The sequence below is a fragment of the Larimichthys crocea genome, chromosome IX (genome assembly GCF_000972845.2).
Source record: "Larimichthys crocea isolate SSNF chromosome IX, L_crocea_2.0, whole genome shotgun sequence".
NCBI lineage: Eukaryota > Metazoa > Chordata > Actinopteri > Sciaenidae > Larimichthys > Larimichthys crocea.
The window spans coordinates 250,857-271,013 of NC_040019.1; the positions used below are offsets into that span (position 1 = coordinate 250,857).

The window sequence follows — 20,157 nt, forward strand, 5'->3', positions numbered from 1 at the left end:
AGTGAGTGACAGATATTAACATGGAGAGTTAATACGTTTTAACAGTTAATATGCCTGATGTGAATTTGTGAAGCTTCCAGATGAACTTTAATTGGAAACACGTCAATTTTTCAGAATTATTCTACAATAATCATGATTAAAAGCCATTTCAGTGAGTGTGAGTGAGACATTTTTATTAAAAACTGAAACATTGACTACATTTCTGAGTAGATAATGGCGATCTGAGGTGATGAGATGTTGAGTTTTTGGTTCAAACACCTCTTTCTATTTTTGCATTTGTGACTGTAAGTCCAGCACAACCACTAGTTTCTGGAAAACAACCATAGATATCACCATGATGAAGGCAAGATGGCGGTAAATATGAATAAAGCATGGTACAACCACACTCAACCAAGCACTCTTCATGGTAACAAGCACTCTTGTTTCATGTTTCATGACAACCTTTTTTTTTAGCTGGTCTGTTTCACTCTGCTTCCTAGTGAAAATCATAAGATCCCATTCCTTACCACTGTTTCTGTATCTGTGCTTGAACCTTCTCAGACACCCTTGAGCCCACCTACCAGCAGCTCCAGAAGATGAAGCTGGACAAGAGTCCGTTCGTGGTCGTGTCTGTCATCGGTCAGGAGCTGCTGACCCACAGTTTCCACGGCGCCTCTGTTGTGGTCCTGGAGGCCGGGCTGAAGATCGGCACATGCTCGCTGAAGTTGCGTGGGTCTGTCTTCTCGGCCCTGAGCTCCGCGTACTGGTCTTTAGGTAACACGGACAAGAGTATGGCCTACATGCAGCAGGACCTGGAGGTGACCAAGACCTTAGGTATGGACGAGGAGGAAGCCATAGAGCAAAATAAACTAATTTAAGGAAACAGTTGTAATGAACGTCTCCTCCACAGGTGACCAGTCAGGTGAATGCCGAGCTCATGGGAACCTTGGCTCGGCGCTCTTCTCCAAAGGCAGCTACAGAGAAGCTTTGGCCAATCACAGGAACCAACTCGTGCTCGCCATGAAGCTCAAGGACAGAGAGGTACAGTCACATGTAGATGTGTGCTCATGTATATTCATAAGATCACATATTTGCAATATAGTTAAAGGTGACATATAACAGAAATTCACCTGCCACTAGATGCCGCATCGGACCAAAACTACAGGTACACGCGATCAGACACGGTAATTTGACTTAGCAGATAATCCTGAAACACACTTGGGCTGCAAAGTAATCGTTGCGGCCGTACAATCAATAAAAATGTGACTGTGGTTGTTCATAAAACTGTCGGAGAGAAGAGGATCCCTACAAAAATAGATCCTTTGTTTAACTGAAGTCAGTCATTATGTATCACTTTTATTCAAAACAAGACTCCACTGGCAAAAATGATAATTTTACCTTGCTTATGCAATATCAGAAACAGTAAAACTCAGCTATCCACAGTGTTTCCAACAATCAGTAACGCTGGTTTAGTCAAAATAAACTTTTAATTCACAGATGGAGATGAGAATATATACACTTGCATCTGTACATCCACTAAAAGTGTTTGTTTTTGCCACTGACAGACTTTTATTGTGTGTCTGACAACGCTATGGAAAGAATCCCTACAAAAATAGATCCTTGTTTAACCTGAAACAGCCATTAGTTATTATTAGTCGCAACCAGACTCCATTGACAAAAACAGTCATTTAACCTTGCAGACTCGACGTGTCTTGACAACACTTTGGAAAGCTTCCCAACAAGAACAGATCCATTGTTTAACCACAAACAGCTGTTCTACAGTGTCATTTTACCTCAAACAAGCAAAGAAAAAACGTCTTTGTTAGTCTCACCAACAATCACAGACTCTGGTTTGGTCTAAATCATTAACTCTCATAGTTAGATGAGGAAAAACAGCTGTTTGAGTTACTGACTCAGGGCAGAAGAAGTGTGACGTCGGTGAAATAGTTTGTCGCTGTATTAATGTTGTGAATGTTGATATCTGCTCACACAGACTGAGCACGCTGCCGTTCAAAAATCTGAAGTTTATGAAAGAGCGAGCGTCTTCTTCCAGCACAAAAAGACGTTTGGACGAACAGGTTGCACAGCGCTCATGTCTTTGTTTAACATGCCTAAGAGTTCCCGTTAGTGCACTTTATGATATGATAATATCAGCAGCTTATCTGAGCCTCTGATCTCTGGATTCATCACGACCCAAACAAACAAACTCCAGATTTTCTTTCTGGAACACGATCATCAGTTTTGTTCCCGAGCTGCTCTCTCGCACACACACACACTCACTTCACGCTGTATTCAAAAGCAGTTTTTCTTCGCCTCGGGCCAAAGTTACACTCAGCGGCTTTCTTCTCAAACACTTTGGACAGTTGTGAACACCACAGTTAATTAGATTGCTGTTACAGATTAGACTTTGGCCCCTTCATGCCTCCAAACACAAAGTAAAGCTGTCAGGTTGTTTGTGTGTGTGTGTGTGTGTGTGTGTGTGTGTGTGTGTGTGTTTACCTTCGTTTAACTACTCCCATATGCTCGTGAGCTCGTACGTGTGTGTTCGTTTGTGTACACGTCTTCGTGTGTGAGCTGCTTTCTTACCTCTGCCAACATGTGATGCAGTGTGAGTACACAACGTTGTGTCATGGCAGATCCAATAACGTCTCACTGGACTTGAATCTCATGATTGTGTGCCTGCGAAACGTTTGGACGAATATTTTATTATCGTACCAGAAGTGCAAACAACCTGACGAGTGTGTGTGTGTGTGTGTGTGTGTGTGTGTGTTCAGTCAGTGATGTTGGATGTCAGCTGTTCTTCGATCTTTGTTTTTTTTCATATCTGTGTATGTGCAAACAGTTTCATCTGTGCCAGAGTTTTTAGTTTGTACACAAATATCTGCGACTACCAGAAAGACAGCTCTGTTGTCAGTTAGATTAACGGCTGCCGGTGTTGACTGATCTTCTGTCTGTCTGTCTGTCTGTCTGTCTGTCTGTCTGTCTGTCTGTCTGTCTGTCTGTCTGTCTGTCTGTACTGTTTGTGTCTGCGATGTTGGAGCTTTTTTCTGGGCGGGGGTCGGATAGTAAGTTAGTCTTACCTAATGTGATCTCTATAAACAGTTCTGTAGCCAAGGGACGATTCATACTGTGCGTCCAACTTTAAGCCTTAATATAATGTGAACAGGTGAGTTGTATATAAATTCACCCTCAGTACAGTTATCATGAACGGGGAAATTAGCTACAGAGACCAAAACTGTTTTTTGTACCAGGCTGTAAACATGTTTATTTCTGCTGTGAAACATGGGGACTTATGGAGACTGACTCACTTCTGGAGCCAGCCTCAAGTGGACGTTAGAGGAACTGCAGGAGCTGCCGCTTGGTAGAGCATTGCAGAAACGTGTTGGCTGTTACTTTAGTAGGAAGAAGACGTCTGAGTGTCTATGTTCTTTCACAAAATGACGTAAAACAGAGAGAAGCAACAAATTCTCAGATTTGCGCAGCTCGAACCGGTGAACGTTTGACATTTCTGCTTGATTAATGACTTTTAGGATTAATCGATTAGGTTTCATCTCTAATTCCGAGGCGGTTGTGCTGGATTGAATTATAATTTCAGGTAGGCTCAACATCGTCTTTGTTTGGAAGCTCACTGTCTGGAAACAGAAACAAACACATGTAACACAGCAGAGGCAAACACACGGTGAGAGATATGGATTTCTGTTGATGTTTCAGTCGCCTCGGGCCGTGCACCTGCAGAGGTGAAGCTCAATAATCGTCTGGCAGCAACGCAGACGTTCAACCCTCAGAGAAACTCCACTGTCTGGGTTCAATCCTGAGACTCGTGGTGGAAAAAACAACACGTGTGTGTGTGCAAATGAATAGTCAGACAGGAAAGTGTCAGAAAAGACAAACATAAAGACGCTTGGACATAAATACGAGCAGACTCGCTGTATTCCTGTCGGTCGCTTGCTGCTCTCATGAAAATGAACCCGCTCAGACGCTCATCCGTCTTACTGACAGCTGTTCAATCCGCCTCTCCGGATCCAGGATGCAATCACATGCTATTAAGTGGCCGTGAGTGTGTGTGTGTGTGTGTGTGTGTGTGTGTGTGTGTGTGTGTGTGTGTGTGTGAGAGTTCAGTGAAGCCTTTAAGAGCATTATAGTGGCTGTGGGACAAAACTGTACATTAGAAACATCAGCTAACAGCTGGGAGACACGACAACCTGCCAGCAAAATGAATCCAAAGATACCAACAGATAATAACAGAGTTTAACTCCTGTTGACCCACACTGACCTGTGATCAGCTGAACGGTGTCTCTGTCATTCGTACGTCTGTTCTCACACTATGTAACTTTGGGCTCCGGGTCGGGAGAAGTATGTAACGCTTTACGGCACTAAGTCACACAGCAGCAACTATTTCACTGATTCTGGTGAAACTGGATCATATTTTATGGAGGAAATGTTTTCTGGTTTTCCCTCTGATGTCCTCCGGCTGCTCCGCCTCAACTCTCTGTGATTTACAGAGTTTATGATGGACAGTGAAGTAAACTGCTGACAGCTGTAGCTGCTGTTAGCTCATGTTAGCTCAGTCTGTTAGCTGCTGTTAGCTCATGTTAGCTCAGTTTGTTAGCTGCTGTTAGCTCATGTTAGCTCAGTTTGTTAGCTGCTGTTAGCTCAGTTTTAGCCTGGGCTGCCTGGACTGTGAGCTCAGAGCACCAGGGGGAGTGTTAGTGTTTGGACCGCAGGCCGTTTCAGGCCGAGCGGAGCCAGTGTTGTGCCAGAACCGGAGCCTCTATGGACATAATGGCAGAGGCCGAAGAACCGAGTTGACTCAGATTTGTCGTTTTCCCTCCTGACGCATCAGGAGAACTCATTTCTTCCTCGAGCCCACGCTGAGGGTTAAAAGCTCGTATATATTTTCACTTTTTGAAAACCTCCTGTGTCTCTCACGGCCACTTTATCGAGCGGGCGATGCATCGCCACCGCTAATCTTCCTCCGTCACTATCATAGCGTAATGACAGGTTGCATATTAAAGTCATATTATGACAGGGCTTGTCAGTCTTTTTCATATACATAAAAACACAGACATAAACAACACTGTGTACCAGCTCACAGTCACAACATGATTGGATTTTTTCGTGTTTTCTCGCGCTTCTCGGGGAAACATCATGTCCTTGTGGGAAATCAAACACTGGTCCGGCCCGCTTGAATGTACACACAGAGGCCTCCTCGTCATTTATTAAATCTCCCTTTCCTGCCTCGGAGATGTGTCAACTGGATTTTATGTGTTTACACTCATCACTTTGCTGGGAATTGGGATTTCGAGCTGGTGTGTGCTGCGGTCTTCCTTCACACACACATGAACATGAACAAGAAATGGAAAGAGCAGTGTGTCCTCGTGTTAATTAGAAAGCAGAAGGTCAGTTTGGCTGTTTTCAGTGTTTTATTTAGCGTTCATTAAGGTGGTATCGGTTCATTAAGGTGGTATCGGTATGTGTCTTAAACTATAGCATCGGTTTTTCATCCTTAACTCCACAAAACAGAGCAAAGATTCAGATCCTCTCTGTTAAAGGCACCGAGGAGCTTCCAGTGTTGGAAAGTAACAAAGTGCATCGATTCAAGAAGCGTACTTTGGTGCAGATTTTGAGATATTTGTACCTAACTGGAGTATTTCTAGACTTTAGAAGTAAATATTGTACTTTACAGCTTTAGTCACTTATTTGATTGAGCTTGAGCCTGTGTTGCACCCCCTTACTGCAAAGCATTGCTCAGCGTCTACATTACAGGGATCGAACACAACCTCTGCAACCAATGGTGTCCAGTCTAAAGGGGAGCACAGCAGCCTACTGAGGTGGTTTTCTTGCCGGGTTTGGCTCCTGGCATCCCGGGGTTGAGTCAGTTCAGTTAGCGATCAGACAGAACGAGCTACAACAGTTAGAAGTTCTTTCCTTCGAGAAAAGTCTGTAAATGACCTCGGTAGTGTAACGTTGTTGGTTCTGTAATAGTAAATCCAATCAACCACTAGAGACGCAAAACCTCCCCCCTTCTTAACATAAGACACCAGGTCCTTTTATCTTTGTAACTAGTGATGCCTAGACTCAACTTTGCACCTGAACACAAGATCACATCAGGTGTAAAACACATCAACAGGGGGTCGGTACCAATACCTGCAACAAACAAAGAGGTGTGAAAGTGTCCCTCAGGTGTGAAAGTGTCCCTCAGGTATAAATATTTAGGTGTCCCCATGCTCGGGGTCTTTCTTCGTCTTTGACCGCTCGTGTGTTGATTGACCTTTTCTTTGCAAAGAAAATAAAAAACCTTGTCGGCCGGCAGAAGTCTCTGTTTCATTCTTCACCAGCAGCAGAGAAATTTCCAGTTCTCAGAGGCTGTGCTCGAACCCAGTCCAGTCCAAGTGAGCCCGGTTCTGTTGCCTAGTAACAGCAGATTCAGTGATCCAAATCGCCAAAATCACTGAGTGAAGTTCTGAAGTTGTGCTTTTGATGCAGGATGACATCATCAACAACCTTTTACGGGTTATCAGGAAACTCTAAAATACCATGAAGAACGCCTGAAAACACATGACTCTGTGTCAGTGTTGGACAGACTCTGGAGGACAGAGGACAACATGAATTGTGTCATTCTGCAGTTTTGTTGTTTATTCATCTTCGCCTGCAGTGTCTGAACTTATTACACAAGCAAACACCTCCGACAGCCTTCACAGGAAACATGGCACCAGTGATAATGATTCCAATCTGTTGAACACGGCTTATATCTGTGAGCACACGGCGTGATGTAATTATCAATAAACCCTGTCCCGGGGTATAGACTCTCATTGTAAGGATGATCTCCTCTATGCAATCACGGTGACGATAATTAAGTTAGAGACTCTGTGAACAAAAACACAGTCGCGGTCTTTGTGTCAGAGCTGGCAACGCGGACTCAAACCCAACACGCCCAGAAATGAAAATATGGATTTGACCTTTCAGAGCACACAGTGAAAGACAGCGAAGAATAAAGTCAGAGACTGTAATGAAATGTTTGCAAGTTTAACGAACGTGAGGGAGAGGAGGAGAAGAAGCTCTGAATTATTGAAGAGGAGGTTATTAACATGTTCGTTATTCAGGCATATATTCCCCCAACACACAAGAGTTATCTCTCTTCTCGAAGAATTTAATTAAATAATAATTAAACAAATACTAAAGATGATGCTTGTCCTCCAGCTGCTCTGCTGTTAGCTGTCAATAGACCCGAGTTCAGCTTCTCTCCCGAGGTGATTTACAGACTTTATGATCTCTATGACTCTGAGAAGCGAAATGTGCCAGCTGTTGTTAACTCGGTCGGTCAGAATGGCGGACTAGCTGGCAGACGTCGCCGTCATTGGATCCCTGACGAAGTCCTGACTGATGACGGTGAGACTGAAGTTTCATCTTTAAAGATCATTAATCATGTTTATTCTTCTGCCAATGAAGGCCTCCACATCAGAGCTGAGCCTTATATATGTGATGTTACAGTGCATGTAATATATAAGTCTCATCACCCTGTGAATTCCATTCTGTTTACTTTGATTTGAATATAGTTTATGCCAGGCATGTCCAAAGTCCGGCCCGGGGGCCAATCACAGCCTGCGGTCAGATTTCATGCGACCCGCAGCTTTGTTTTTATAATGTATTATTTATGGCCTGCTACGATTGTCAGATACTGTGACAGATTTGGCATTTTTGGTTGACATGATAACGTTAAACTGCCGGTGTAGATGTGACTTTCTGAATGATTTTGTGAAAGACGAGAGCAAGAGTGAGACGTCTTAAACTTAAACGTTGACAGACTTTGCATTGCTCATGATAAGTCATGATCAGAACGAACATGAGGTTCAGATTTGTTTGTTATCTGACTCCAGATGTGAAAGAAGAAAAAAGAAGTTTGGACACCTCTGGTTTATGTAGTGTTTGTGTATTTTTGTATTGTGTGTACAGATGTGTTTCAGCACACAGTGATAAATGGCAGATATGTCAATACACACCGTGGCGCTCTTGTCTTCATTTCCCTGCTTAATTTGAAACAGACTTCCTCGGACCTGATAAATATTTCCCGTGACGCCTTTCAGCGCTGATCAATACCAATAACCTTAAGATTCGTTAGCAAACGAGGAGGCAGCTTTCAAATTAGTAAAGCGAGAGTGCAGGAGCGTCTGATCAGAGAAACAGCGTGTACAAGAGAGAACTGACACAATCTGTATGTCGGTGTGTTTATGTGTGAGTTCATAGCCTTGTTTTTAGTGCATGTGTGAAGGCGACAGCAGTGTGAAACACTCATGATTTGCATGGGATTATGCCTGAAGAGGGTTTGTAATTAGCAGGAAGAGTGGTGCTAGAAACCATTAGAAGGCTCACAGTGCTATAAAGGTGTCTTACGTGCTAACTAAAACAGAGTAATAATAGAACCGCAAGAACCTGAGCGGTGTTGGCGCAGGGTGAGACTCTCACAGCAGGGTCTAATAGGATGTGAAAGATTAGCTTTCACTCCTGTAGCCTCCAATATGTGTGAATCTTCTCCATTTGGAGATGGGAAGGTGTGATGTCCCCTCTCCTTTTACAGTCTCTCTAACCAATGTCCTCTTACTGTCAGGCTGCTGTAATCAGGAGACCTTCAGATGTCGATGAGCTTGTCAGGGACGCTTCCTATTGTCCAGATTTGATGCTGAATTTCATTTCTGTGTGGAACAGTGTGAGACGTATTTGCTTCTTGTTGTCCATTAATCAGAAGATTAGTGGTTCGATCCCTGCAGATTGCTTGTCGATACTGAACCCCAACCCTGAAGGCTTCCCTCATGAAGGTGCCATATAAGCACATTTACCATCCCTGCAGAGTTCAATCTGATCAAACCTCCACCGATTTTCCACTGCTTACCCGTGGTCTGGTCAAGATGGCAGCTGACCAAGAAGGATAGTCCAGGTGTAACGTTGTCCAGCCTCCTTACCTTGCTGGATTCGAAAGATCATGAGAGAATCCATCTCGCCAGTCTTCAAGATTTGCCCTTGTGTCCATACCACAGTGGTTCGGACCGTTTAGTTTCCAATGAGGAACTACTAACGCTAAATTTAATGCAACAAGAAGCAAAGGAGCGAGCAAAGAACTGGACTGAAAACATGTTTTTGTTCTTCTCCTTACTACCGCATATGGTTTGCTGATTGGACCTCTTGAGCCTTTGACGGACAATAATAGAAACGTAGCTCATCCACTCACCTGCCAAGTGTTTATTTGAAATCGCCTGGCCTTTGCTACACAGTATCTTTCCAGATGTTGCGTCAGGGTTGAAGGATCCCGAAATGCTCCCAAGCCAGATGAGATATATCATTTTCCAGCGGTGGTTTGGTAGTTGGACATGCCTGGAAAAAACCTCCAAAGGAAGACATCCAGAAGGATCCTGATCTGATGACGAACCAGCTGAACCGGCTCTGTCTGACATGAAGGAGCAGTGGCTCTGTTCCGAGCTTCTTCTGGATGCACCTGACCTTATGTCAAAGCAGAGCCAACCCTTTGGAGGAAGCTAATTTCGGCCACTTGTATCCTTGATCTTGTTCTTTCGCTGTTTACATGAAGCTCATGAACCAAAGGTGAGCGTTGAAACAGATCAATGATACATCGAAAGCTTTGCCTTCACGAACCCCAGGACCCCAAGATATTTTAACTTCTTCACATGGAACAGCAACTTGCACCCAACCATGAAGGGTCTGTTTTTTGCAGAGAACCACGACTTGGACTTGGAGATGTTGACTCTCATCATGACTGCTTTATACTCAAGTGCAAACCGCTCCAGTCCATGTGAGAGGTCATGTTCTGATAAAACCAACAGAACCACATCATCTGCAAAGAGCAACTGGACCTCCAGCTGAGCATTGAGTGCATGGAAATCACAGTCTGGCAAAGCAAGCACTGAAAACATGCTAATCAAACTTTTACATGCAAGATTGCGAGACTCTCCAATGTCCGACCAGTTTGAGAGATCCAAAATGTTTTTAATGTTTGTTTCAATGAGTTCTGAGTCCTTTGTTACTTTGTATTTTGATGCTCACGCTTTTTTACTTACTTTTTACTTGTACATGCTTCATGATTAAATAATCTAAATGAAATGTGTGTATTAAGTTGTGTCAGAGGACATTCTCTCTCTGTCCTCTACCACAGAAATTGTCTACTGCAGTCCATTGCGGTCCATTTAGCGAGTGAGTTGGTTCATTTGTCACAGGCAGACTCACTCAGTCTCCGCCCGTTCGAGTTCTGCTTGAGTGTGGTTTGATGAGGCTGGTTGCACACAGCAGCATCAGGGGCCGTACTAGGTCTGACCTCCAAGCTCGCTTGGCATTGAGGCGATATTTCAGGCTGCAGTACTCCGATGGTGAGACAATAGAGCTTTTTAACAGAAGCCATTTGACATGAAATAGTAGGGTCAACACACGGGTTTCCAATGATGCTAATATTGTGAAAAAGGTCTCGAAGTACATCTTTAATCACTGATGATGTTCTTTACATCAACAACAACATTAAAGCTGCACCCCTTGTTTTTGTGTGTTCACTTTGCTGGGTTTGATACCATCCACTTTTTGTCTGTGTGATTTCAGGCTGCGTCCGATGCCCTCAGCAGTCTGGGCCATGTGTACACAGCTATCGGTGACTACCCCAACGCGCTGGCGAGTCATAAACAGTGTGTGCTGTTGGCGCGACAAACCCAGTGCCAGCTCTCTGAGGCTCGCCAACTGGGCAACATGGGCGCCGTGTACACGGCGCTGGGAGACTTCACCAATGCTGTTCAGTGCCACGAGCAGCACTTGGACATCGCAAAGGTACAGTACTACGTCTAAAGCATGCTCCACGAAAATCAGCAATTAATGTATCTACTAACAAGTATTGTGTATGTATCAGGGCCTGAATATCTCTTTCCTCTGTGCCTGTTAAGATAAATGTTTGCAGGTCCAGAACAGAAACAAGATAGGCCAGGGACAAGGAGAACAAAAAATAGCAACAAGCATACTTACTTTTACTGCGTTGATCTGCCAAAATCTGGGAAGTGGAGCTAGTCTGTACTTCAGAGGTTGATTAAATGATGAGGAACAAGTGGTGAGGTGATCAGGCAGGTGAAAATAAGGTGAAACCTGAGTAGGCCTGAATGAAGCCTGGTTGCTCAAACAAGCCATCTGCCTGTGAATCAAAGCGTCCACGCTCTTAATCCTGCATAACTTTAAGCCTTAATATAATGTGAACAGGTGAGTTGTATATAAATTCACCCTCAGTACAGTTGTCATGAACGGGGAAATTAGCTACAGAGACCAAAACTGTTTTTTGTACCAGGCTGTAAACATGTTTATTTCTGCTGTGAAGTTGGACATTTGGACATGGGGACTTATGGAGACTGACTCACTTCTGGAGCCAGCCTCAAGTGGACGACAAGAGGAACTGCAGTTTTTTTTGGCACTTTGGCTTCACTTCACAGCCACGGCCACTTGATTTTGAGTCAGTCACACATGCACCGTCCTGCTGCCACAAACACTCACTTAGAGCAACAAATGTGGATTAATCCACAGCTATAAATAGTCCCCAACAAATGCACAATTTCAATTCACTTAACAAGACTCGAGACAAGAAAGAAGCAGCCATTTATTCACAAACAGGCCAAGATGGATATCCCATGCAGACATACCCCAGCTAGACGCACTTATTGAATATAAAGCCATGCAGTAATTGAGTTTAGGATTATTACAGAGAGAAGTGTAATTTGTATTTCAGGACTATGATGTATATGTAAACATGATGGCTGCTTCTTTGTGGGGTGTTTTTGCATCTCTGGATGGAGTTTTTCCCACTTTAACACATCTATCACTTGCTGAACACTTTCTTTTCTAACAGAGCAATTGCATTTTTCCCAAATAACATCGTGTGTTTTCAGGACATTGGTTATGAAGTACCACAGTGCAGCTCTTCATGCAAATGTTACACGAACAAACAAACGAACATGGCAAAAGACAATAATCTGTCCACATTTCACTTTTTATGTTCTTTTTTTGTTTGTTTGGATGAGTTGTAAAAAATTGCAAGCGAGCCAGACACCGGAGCCAACATCATCTCACTCTTTGTAGCTTCCTCTCTTAACATACTAATTGACCATCTGTTGACAATCACATTTGTACCAGAGTAAAGGTTCCCTAATTAAAATCTCTCTAGATACAGAGAGTTTTTTAAGTTTGTTTGTTGTGACAGTTTAGGTCTCTATAGACGGAAATGTTGCAGATTGTAACGTATAAAAAAAAAGTCCATCTGTTTCATATGCGTGTGGGCAGAATTAATTTTTTGTTATACGGGACTTTGTGGAGATATTGAATTTAATTTCAAGCTAAATTGTCCTCGTTTGAATTGCTTTGAATTATTTAGTTCGAGGGAAGAGAAGCATTAGAAATATCTGATCTTTGAGTCTGTAACAGAAAATGTTCACAAAAAAAAATCTGCAGTGGTAATTTCTGAATAATAATGAAATGATGTCTTTGGCAGACTTTGGAGAACCGGCGTGAAGAGGCACGGGCATACAGCAACCTGGGCAGCGCCTACCACTCTCAACGGGACTTCGATAAGGCCATATCGTACCATACACGAGTACTGGAGCTGGCACAGGAGCAGGGCGACAGAGCCATCGAGATGAGGGCATATGCTGGACTGGGGCACGCTGCCCGATGCATGCAGGTTGGTATAAATCCAGTCATTAAAGTCGTGGTTAACAGGTAAGCATGAATAATGTTTGTTTTTCCTGTGATTGCCAGGACCTGGAGAGGGCTCGTCAGTACCACCAACACCAGCTAGAAATCGCCCAGGAGCTGCAGGACAGAGCGGCTCAGGGCCGGGCCTCGTCTAACCTGGGTAGGTTAGAAGTATTTCAATCTTGAATCATGAATTATGAGTTTGTTTGACGGTTTAAATGTCATTAAATGTTGTAGGGGAAGCAGAAATATGCAGTAGCATGGGGGTGGGAGCAACTTTGAGTTTGGACTTATATGATTAATATTTAATCTACTACTTTATATCTAGTTACTAAGCTCCAGCGTCCCTCATGCCCTTCCCCAACACTCAACCTAAACCCGTCCAGGTCTGTATGGTCATATCTTTGCCCAAATTCAGGTCACCACACGTGGGTCAAAGGTCGTCCAAATGCGGCCAATTCTCCACTTAAAGTCAACACACCCAAAACTTGAAGCTGAATCTGGCAACTGTTTCTGGGCCAGAATTGGCTGACCTTTGGTGAGTCGCTGCCAAAAACACAGTCGAATGCGCCAGCAACAGCTGGCTACCTGGGATATTATTAAAACCTGAAATTCATCTGCACACCTTCAAGTTCAGATAAGTTGGTAAGTTAGTTGCCCCAAACTACATCCTATGTGTGGATTGGAGGGCGGGACCGGGTGCAGATCCAATCAGGATCCTCAAGCTCTTCAGGAAGCAATGATGATAATGGAGCCAATCAGGAACAAGGGAACCACACACCTAGCTCAAGAAAGCATGTTGGTGGCAGCCGTAACAATATTATATTACATTTCTGCCATGATTTAGAGATAGAGTCCTTTAAATGAATCATATTTAACTGATCCATCAATGTTATGTTGCTTGTCCAGGCTCAGGTTTGAGTTAATTTCATTAATATCAATAGGAACTCATGTTTTATTATGCAGGGAAACACTGAAAATATGTGATAATACAGTAAATAACTCCAGGCCTTATTGTCCCTACTGTTTTCATTTAAAAAGTCTTAAATTTAATGTGGTCAACCCTGATGATTATAGCTTAAGTGCATTAATAACAGTGCTATTTACAGTTTATACTATTGTAGATGTTTTTTGAAGTACCTCTGACTCCACCTGTATGTCTTTTCTTGTGTTCTGTGTGAATTTCATTTTCCAAAAGTGGAAGATTTGATGCAATTTTAGATAAAAATGTTAAATTTCTTCACAGTTTCCATCAAAAACTTTAAACTAACAGATGTAGATCATCATGGTTTGTGCGCAGCAGCTTTCACCGTCACTGCTGTCGCCACTGAGACTCAATACACTGACTGAGTTCTTGTCCTGGACCGACTCAATCTGCATCGATCAACAGCATCGAGTTCACAGACAATGGACTCTTCATTTGTTTGATTTGAGCCGTGGTGGAAAGTGCATAACAAATGTATACAACACATAGAAACTCTACACATGTATGCGTGTTGTATTCAGTGTCGTGCCAGAACCTGAGCTGGGCAAGCAGATAATGTAACAGCAGCCCTTTATGGACATGATGGCAGAGGAGAAGAGAGTGAAGAGGACGCTGACGGAGGAAGCTAAGAAGAGAAAAGGGGAGAGTGAGCGAGTAAATGTGGGACTGACTTTTAGTCGTGTTGCGCATTAACCAAAATCGCAGAGTTGTAGATCATGTGATCACGCGACGGTCCTACTCACCCGTCATCTTATCTGCCCTTTGAGGGCGCTATCACATGACTCCAGTAGTGTCTCTGCGGCCAATCAGCGCTCATGTTTTATTAACCGGGTTTTGTTTTCTGCGGCCGCGGTGATATCCGAGAGGCGAGTGAACCCAACTCCACCGCTGAGTGGACAACTCGCCACTGTGTGTGTGTGTGTGTGTGTGTTTGTGTGTGTCCTGCTGTACAGCTGTAATCTGAGCTGCAGTTGGTCTGAGCACGATTGGAAATGAAGACGTCTGCCTGAGCGCCTTTGTTTGGTGGCGTTTCCTCCTCGCCGCAGAGCCACTTTGAAAGTCTGAGTCCTGTGTTGGCTCTCTTTATTATTTGCCGTCTGAATAATCAAAAGTCAGGCACAGTGCAGGCTTTGATGTGAGACTAATAGGCGATCGCTGAAGTCGCTGACACTCTCCTGACAGACAAGCTTCAGTCTGCGGTTCAGATCAATGATTCAGATCATCATTTATGGATGATACTTTTCTCTGCCGCTGAATGCTGACTTGACAACCCTTCATTCTCTCTTCCTCTCCTCCTCACTTCTCCTCTCATTTACACCATCGGATCCTCCTCATCTTATCCACTGCACTAATCTTCTCTCCTTTTTTCTGGTTGTGTCTTCCTTCCTTGTTTCCTCCTCTCCTCTCTTCCCCTTTCCCCTCCTCTCATTTCCTCCCTTGTCTCCTCTCCTCTTATCTAATCTCTTCTCGTCTCCTCCCAAGTCTGCCTGTTTCCTCTTGTCCTCTTCAACTTTGCTTCCTCTTCTCCTTCTCTTGCCTCCTCCCTTGTTTCCTCCTCCTAATCTTCCCTGTTTCTTTTTAGTTTCTTTCTCCTTTCTTGTTCCTCTCCTCTCTTCTTTTACTTCCCCCCTTCTCCTCCTTTCATCCCCCATTTGTTTCCTCCTCACATTTCCTCCCTTGTCTCCTCTCCTCTCCTCTCCTCCTCTCGTCTCATCTCGTCTCGTATCGTCTCCTCTCCTCCTCTCGTCTCGTCTCCTCTCCTCTCCTCCTCTCCTCTCCTCTCGTCTCGTCTCGTCTCCTCTCCTCTCCTCTCCTCCTCTCCTCTCCTCCTCTCGTCTCGTCTCCTCTCCTCTCCTCCTTTCCTCTCCTCTCGTCTCGTCTCGTCTCCTCTCCTCTCCTCCTCTCGTCTCCTCTCCTCTCCTCCTCTCCTCTCGTCGTCTCTCCTCCTCCTCCTCTCTCCTCTCTCTCCTCTCCTCCTCTTCTCTCTCTCTCCTCTCTCTCTCCCTCTCCTCGCTCTCTCTCCTCTCCTCTCCTCTCTCCTCCTCTCCTCTCTCTCTCTCCTCTTCCTCTTTTTCCCCTCCCCGCCTCGTCTCGTCTCCCCTCCTCTCCTCTCCTCTCCTCTCCCTCCTCCTCCTCTCCTTCCTCTCCTCTCTCCTCCTCTCTCTCCTCTCCTCTCCTCTCCTCTCCTCTCCTCTCCTCTCTTCTCCTCTCCTCTCCTCCTCCTCTTCTCTCCTCTCCTCCTCTCCTCCTCCTCTCCTCTTCTCCCACAGTATCAACCAAATCAAACCTACATCGCTCCAGATAAATTTACTCACAGCTGACTCTCTCTGTCCAGAAATATCTGAGCGGGGCGTTGACGAGTTGTTGTGGATCTCCTCGTGATTTGTGACGGTGCCACTTAAAGCTTAATTACCGCTCTGTTTTCACCACACTCCAGTAATGACAGAACAGCAGCTTTAATGGCCGTTTTCTACCTTGTATGTAGTTACTCACTCGAGGGGAGACGTCACAACAGTGAGGTCAGCTGGGAGCTCGTATGGTGGTCCATGTTAATAGCTGAATGTTTGGTACCCCCAGTTTCAGAGTGTAATCCCACTGTGGTAAATATGGACTCAAGACGATGAAAGCGCCATTAAAATTCAGTCCCAGATTACTCTCGTATGCGTCCTCTTCTAAACTCAAGAGTCAAATCAATTTTTGTATAGCCTCAAAGTCATAAAAAGTACATTGGCCTTTCAGAGGGCGGTACAATCTGTACAGGGAGTGACACCCTCTGTCCTTAGACCCTCGGTTCGAGTGAGGAAAAACTTGCCCACAAAAAACCTTTAACAGGGAAAAAAGGTGGAAGAAACCTCAGGAAGAGCCACAGAGGAGGGTCTCTTCTCCTCTGACATTATGTCCATAGAGGCTCCGGTTCTGGCACAACACTGGCTCCGCTCGTTGTGGTACAAACACTAACACTCCCCCGGGCAGCCCTGGCTAACAGACTGAGCTAACATGAGCTAACAGCAGCTACAGTTTACTTCACTGTCCATCATAAACTCTGTAAATCACAGAGAGTTGAGGCGGAGCAGCCGGAGGACATCAGAGGGAAAACCAGAAAACATTTCCTCCATAAAATATGATCCAGTTTCACCAGAATCAGTGAAATAGTTGCTGCTGTGTGACTTACTTACGTACTTCATCAACACGATTTAAACTCATCATGTTTTTTCCATTAGTGCAGCTTTAAATTAATAAACAGATAACAGCTTGTTGCTCACGTTTGCCACACCCAGTCCACTTCACTGATGAATGAGCATTTTCCATCCCACTGTGACAAAAAAAAGGGGGACCGCAGATCAGCACTCCCCTCCTCTAATCGCGCTGTGCTGCCTCAGCCGAAAACCCTGTCATCAGATCGCACCTAATTTTCCACGCCTCTAATCCTCACAGCTCTGCTCTTTTCACACTGCGTCCCCCCCACCCCACCCTCCGCCTCCACCCTTCCCCTCCGTCAGGGAATCCCACCGCCCTGCAGAATATCTTCACCCTTACGCCTCGGAGGAGAAGATGTGTGGGTTTTAACTTGAGGGAGATTGTGTATCTGCACATGCTCACGCCTGCGTTAGCAAGAGTTTAAAGAGGATGGGTGTAACTGTAACTCTGCCAACTCTGCAGGCTTCTCTGTAATCCTCTTAGAGCGAGACCACGATGAACGAGGTCTCCCTTTTTCCTTATCGACAACCTCCTCCTCGAAACACAGCGTGTTGAGTCACTGGATTTATTCTCTATAGGTACAGAAGCAAAGATGTAATGTGTATGCACAAAAAACATGCATGCACCATGTCTTATGCATAAATTGGCATTCATAAAACCACACAGACAATTTTCTGGGGTGTGAAATGTTGGAGTGGAAATGAAAAGTAAAGAGAAACAGCATCAAATATGCATCATTGTTCTTTCAGGTCCTTAACGAGTTTCAAGCGTGAATGACTCCCATCTCCAAAACGCCAATTAAAGATGCAATTTCATTTTAATTAATTGCTTTTTGTGCTGCTGGTTTTATTATTCTTTTGTTCAATCTGCCTTTGTCGTTTTAATTTGACGTCTTATTTTCCGTGTTGGTGTTCTTTGTAAAGTGCTCTGTAAGTTCTTCAGCTTGAGCTCACTAAATTATCATTGATTACCTCTCTGAAGCTTGATGGCAATGGCGATGATGATGAGACATCACAGATGACAGCTGTTCACAGGTGTGCTTGTGATGAAATATTGAATTCATGCGACGATGGCGCCTATAAATAGCTGCAGCATGTGTATTGATCTCGCATGCGTTTATTTAGACGACTTCGTCAATACAACACAAACGTTCAGGGAATCCGTGCAGCTCTTTTCATCACCGTGCATGCGCAAACCTTTGATTAAACGGGTGTCTACATCGATATGTTGTTAATTGCGGGTGTTTGGAAACCAGGCGTATGCATGTGCAACACAATTTCACAGTGATTGAGTTCCAGAAAACAGAACAACCAAAGTTGAAGGCTGGCATTGTTCTCAGTGCTTTCTGATTCCCCCACTGTGACCGATCAGCCATAACATCATGCCCACTGACAGGTGAACTGAGCACTGATTATCTTGTTATCATGGCACCTGCACCATGGTCAGTTGGTGGGATATGTAACAAGTGACAACATTCTGTCCTCAAAGTTGACGCGTTAGAAGCAGGAAAAATGGGCGAGCAATGGTTACGACTGGGTCGCCAAAAGTGTAGGTCTTGTGGTCTGCGGTGGAAGCCCAAGGAAGGAAGTAAGCGGTCAGCGGGCGACAAGGTGATTGCCGGTCAAGGCTCATTGATCAAAAACAGTTCATAGTCCCTGTCCACTGCTGAACTGTCCTGAATACATGAGCAACAGAAGTGAGCAATGGAAGAAGATGGCCTGGTCTCTGAATCTGTTTTCTTTGACCTGAGGAACACAAGCACCATGGGAAGAAGGCAGGCCAGCAGAGTCAGTGTGATGTATTATTGGGTTGTGCCATTCATATGGATGTTTGACACCTACTGACCATGTACCATTTCATGGAAATGGTATCTCCTGATGGCAGTGGCCTTTTTGTGCCCTGCCATGAAGCAAAAACAGTCCAGGAACACAACAACGAGTTCAAGGTGTTGACTTGGCCTCTCCAGATCTCAATCCAATCGAGCATCTGTGGGATGTTCTAGTCCAATCCAATCCAAAAATCACAATTTACAGGACCTGAAGGATCTGCTGCTATCGTCACGCTGTGTAAGGTTTTAGTGGAGTCCATGCCTCGACAGGTCAGGGCTGTTTTGGTGGCAAAAGGGCGAGCTACACAATATTAGGCAGGTAGTTATAATGTTTTGGCCGATTGGGGTTTAGTTTAATTTGTTTCATCAGCTCCTGAAACAGCAGTACATTTTGGGGACTATTTTCAGCTGTGCATTAATACAGAACTGGCTCTTTAGTGAGTATCTGGGGTTGCAGGACAGTGTTGGACGATTAAAATATACGTTAGTAGGATCAGTTCATTGTTGGTTTCAGTCTTTGGTCTTTCAGACCTGTCCACAATAATACAACAGAGCTGGAATTATGCCAAGGACTTACCGTTAATGCTCTGTGAATCAGACCACGGTGTCCGTCCTGACTCTCTCTGCACACAGTCTGACATGGAAGCCACATGTAACCTCTTCCATCTGGTGTCTCGGCACCCCCCATATCCCGTTTTCCCCTCTCGTAACCCCCATCTCATCTGCCCCGCTCTGCGTCCTGACTGTAGAGATGATAGATTTCAGCATAGATGAGAGTTTTTATTTGGGTTTTAATTTTTATTTATGTGGCAAATATAGACCATTCTGTCACTAAGTATATACATCACACAACGAGCCGAGTCCTGTGGAGATGGCCTCCGCCTCTTACACCTCCCGGCTAATCTAAAAATGGGCAAAGATGTGGATCATCAGAGGAGCTGAGGCGGACTGAATGACTTTGTCAGTAGCCAGATCAGTGTGTATTATCTGTATTTAACGTTGCTTTGCGAGCAGTTCCCTTCAGGAAAAACACAAAACAGAAATCAGACATTTGCAAAGGTATATGTGTAACGTAATCCTGTAAATCTAGCTCTGATTTGGACCTTTATTAGACTGAGATAACCCAGTTAATGTGTTTACATGAGAGTTTTGCCTCAATGTGCTTAGAATCAGGTTATTAGTAATTGAAAGATGTAGGAGCTGCAGTTAACCTTACCTCCAAAGAGCAAACACACGTTTAATATATGATTTTTTGTTTGTTTTTAAGGTGTGTGTGCTCGTCCTGTTGCCTTCTTCCTCTCTGCTTGTGTCTGCTTTGTCTCTGTAAACTGGTTTGTTGGTCGTAGGGGAAGACACATCATCACACAAAAAGTTGAGGAGGCCACTGGGACTGAAGTTTTTCCAGTTCCTCTTCCCTGGATGGAGAGGCAGTCGAAGGCTGTGTGAC

At 44.4% G+C, this 20,157-nt stretch overlaps 1 protein-coding gene across 2 annotated transcripts in view; it reads left to right on the plus strand.

Annotated features, from left to right (window-relative positions):
- The window catches only part of ttc28 (tetratricopeptide repeat domain 28), a 113,553-nt gene that overhangs the window by 72,630 nt on the left and 20,766 nt on the right, over window positions 1-20,157 (plus strand). For both annotated transcript variants that reach the window (XM_019278644.2, XM_019278645.2), the window contains 5 exons: window positions 541-813; window positions 890-1,020; window positions 10,576-10,797; window positions 12,497-12,685; window positions 12,763-12,859. In XM_019278644.2, coding sequence (XP_019134189.1) covers window positions 541-813; window positions 890-1,020; window positions 10,576-10,797; window positions 12,497-12,685; window positions 12,763-12,859 — 912 coding nt within the window. The remainder of the gene's footprint in view (window positions 1-540; window positions 814-889; window positions 1,021-10,575; window positions 10,798-12,496; window positions 12,686-12,762; window positions 12,860-20,157) is intronic.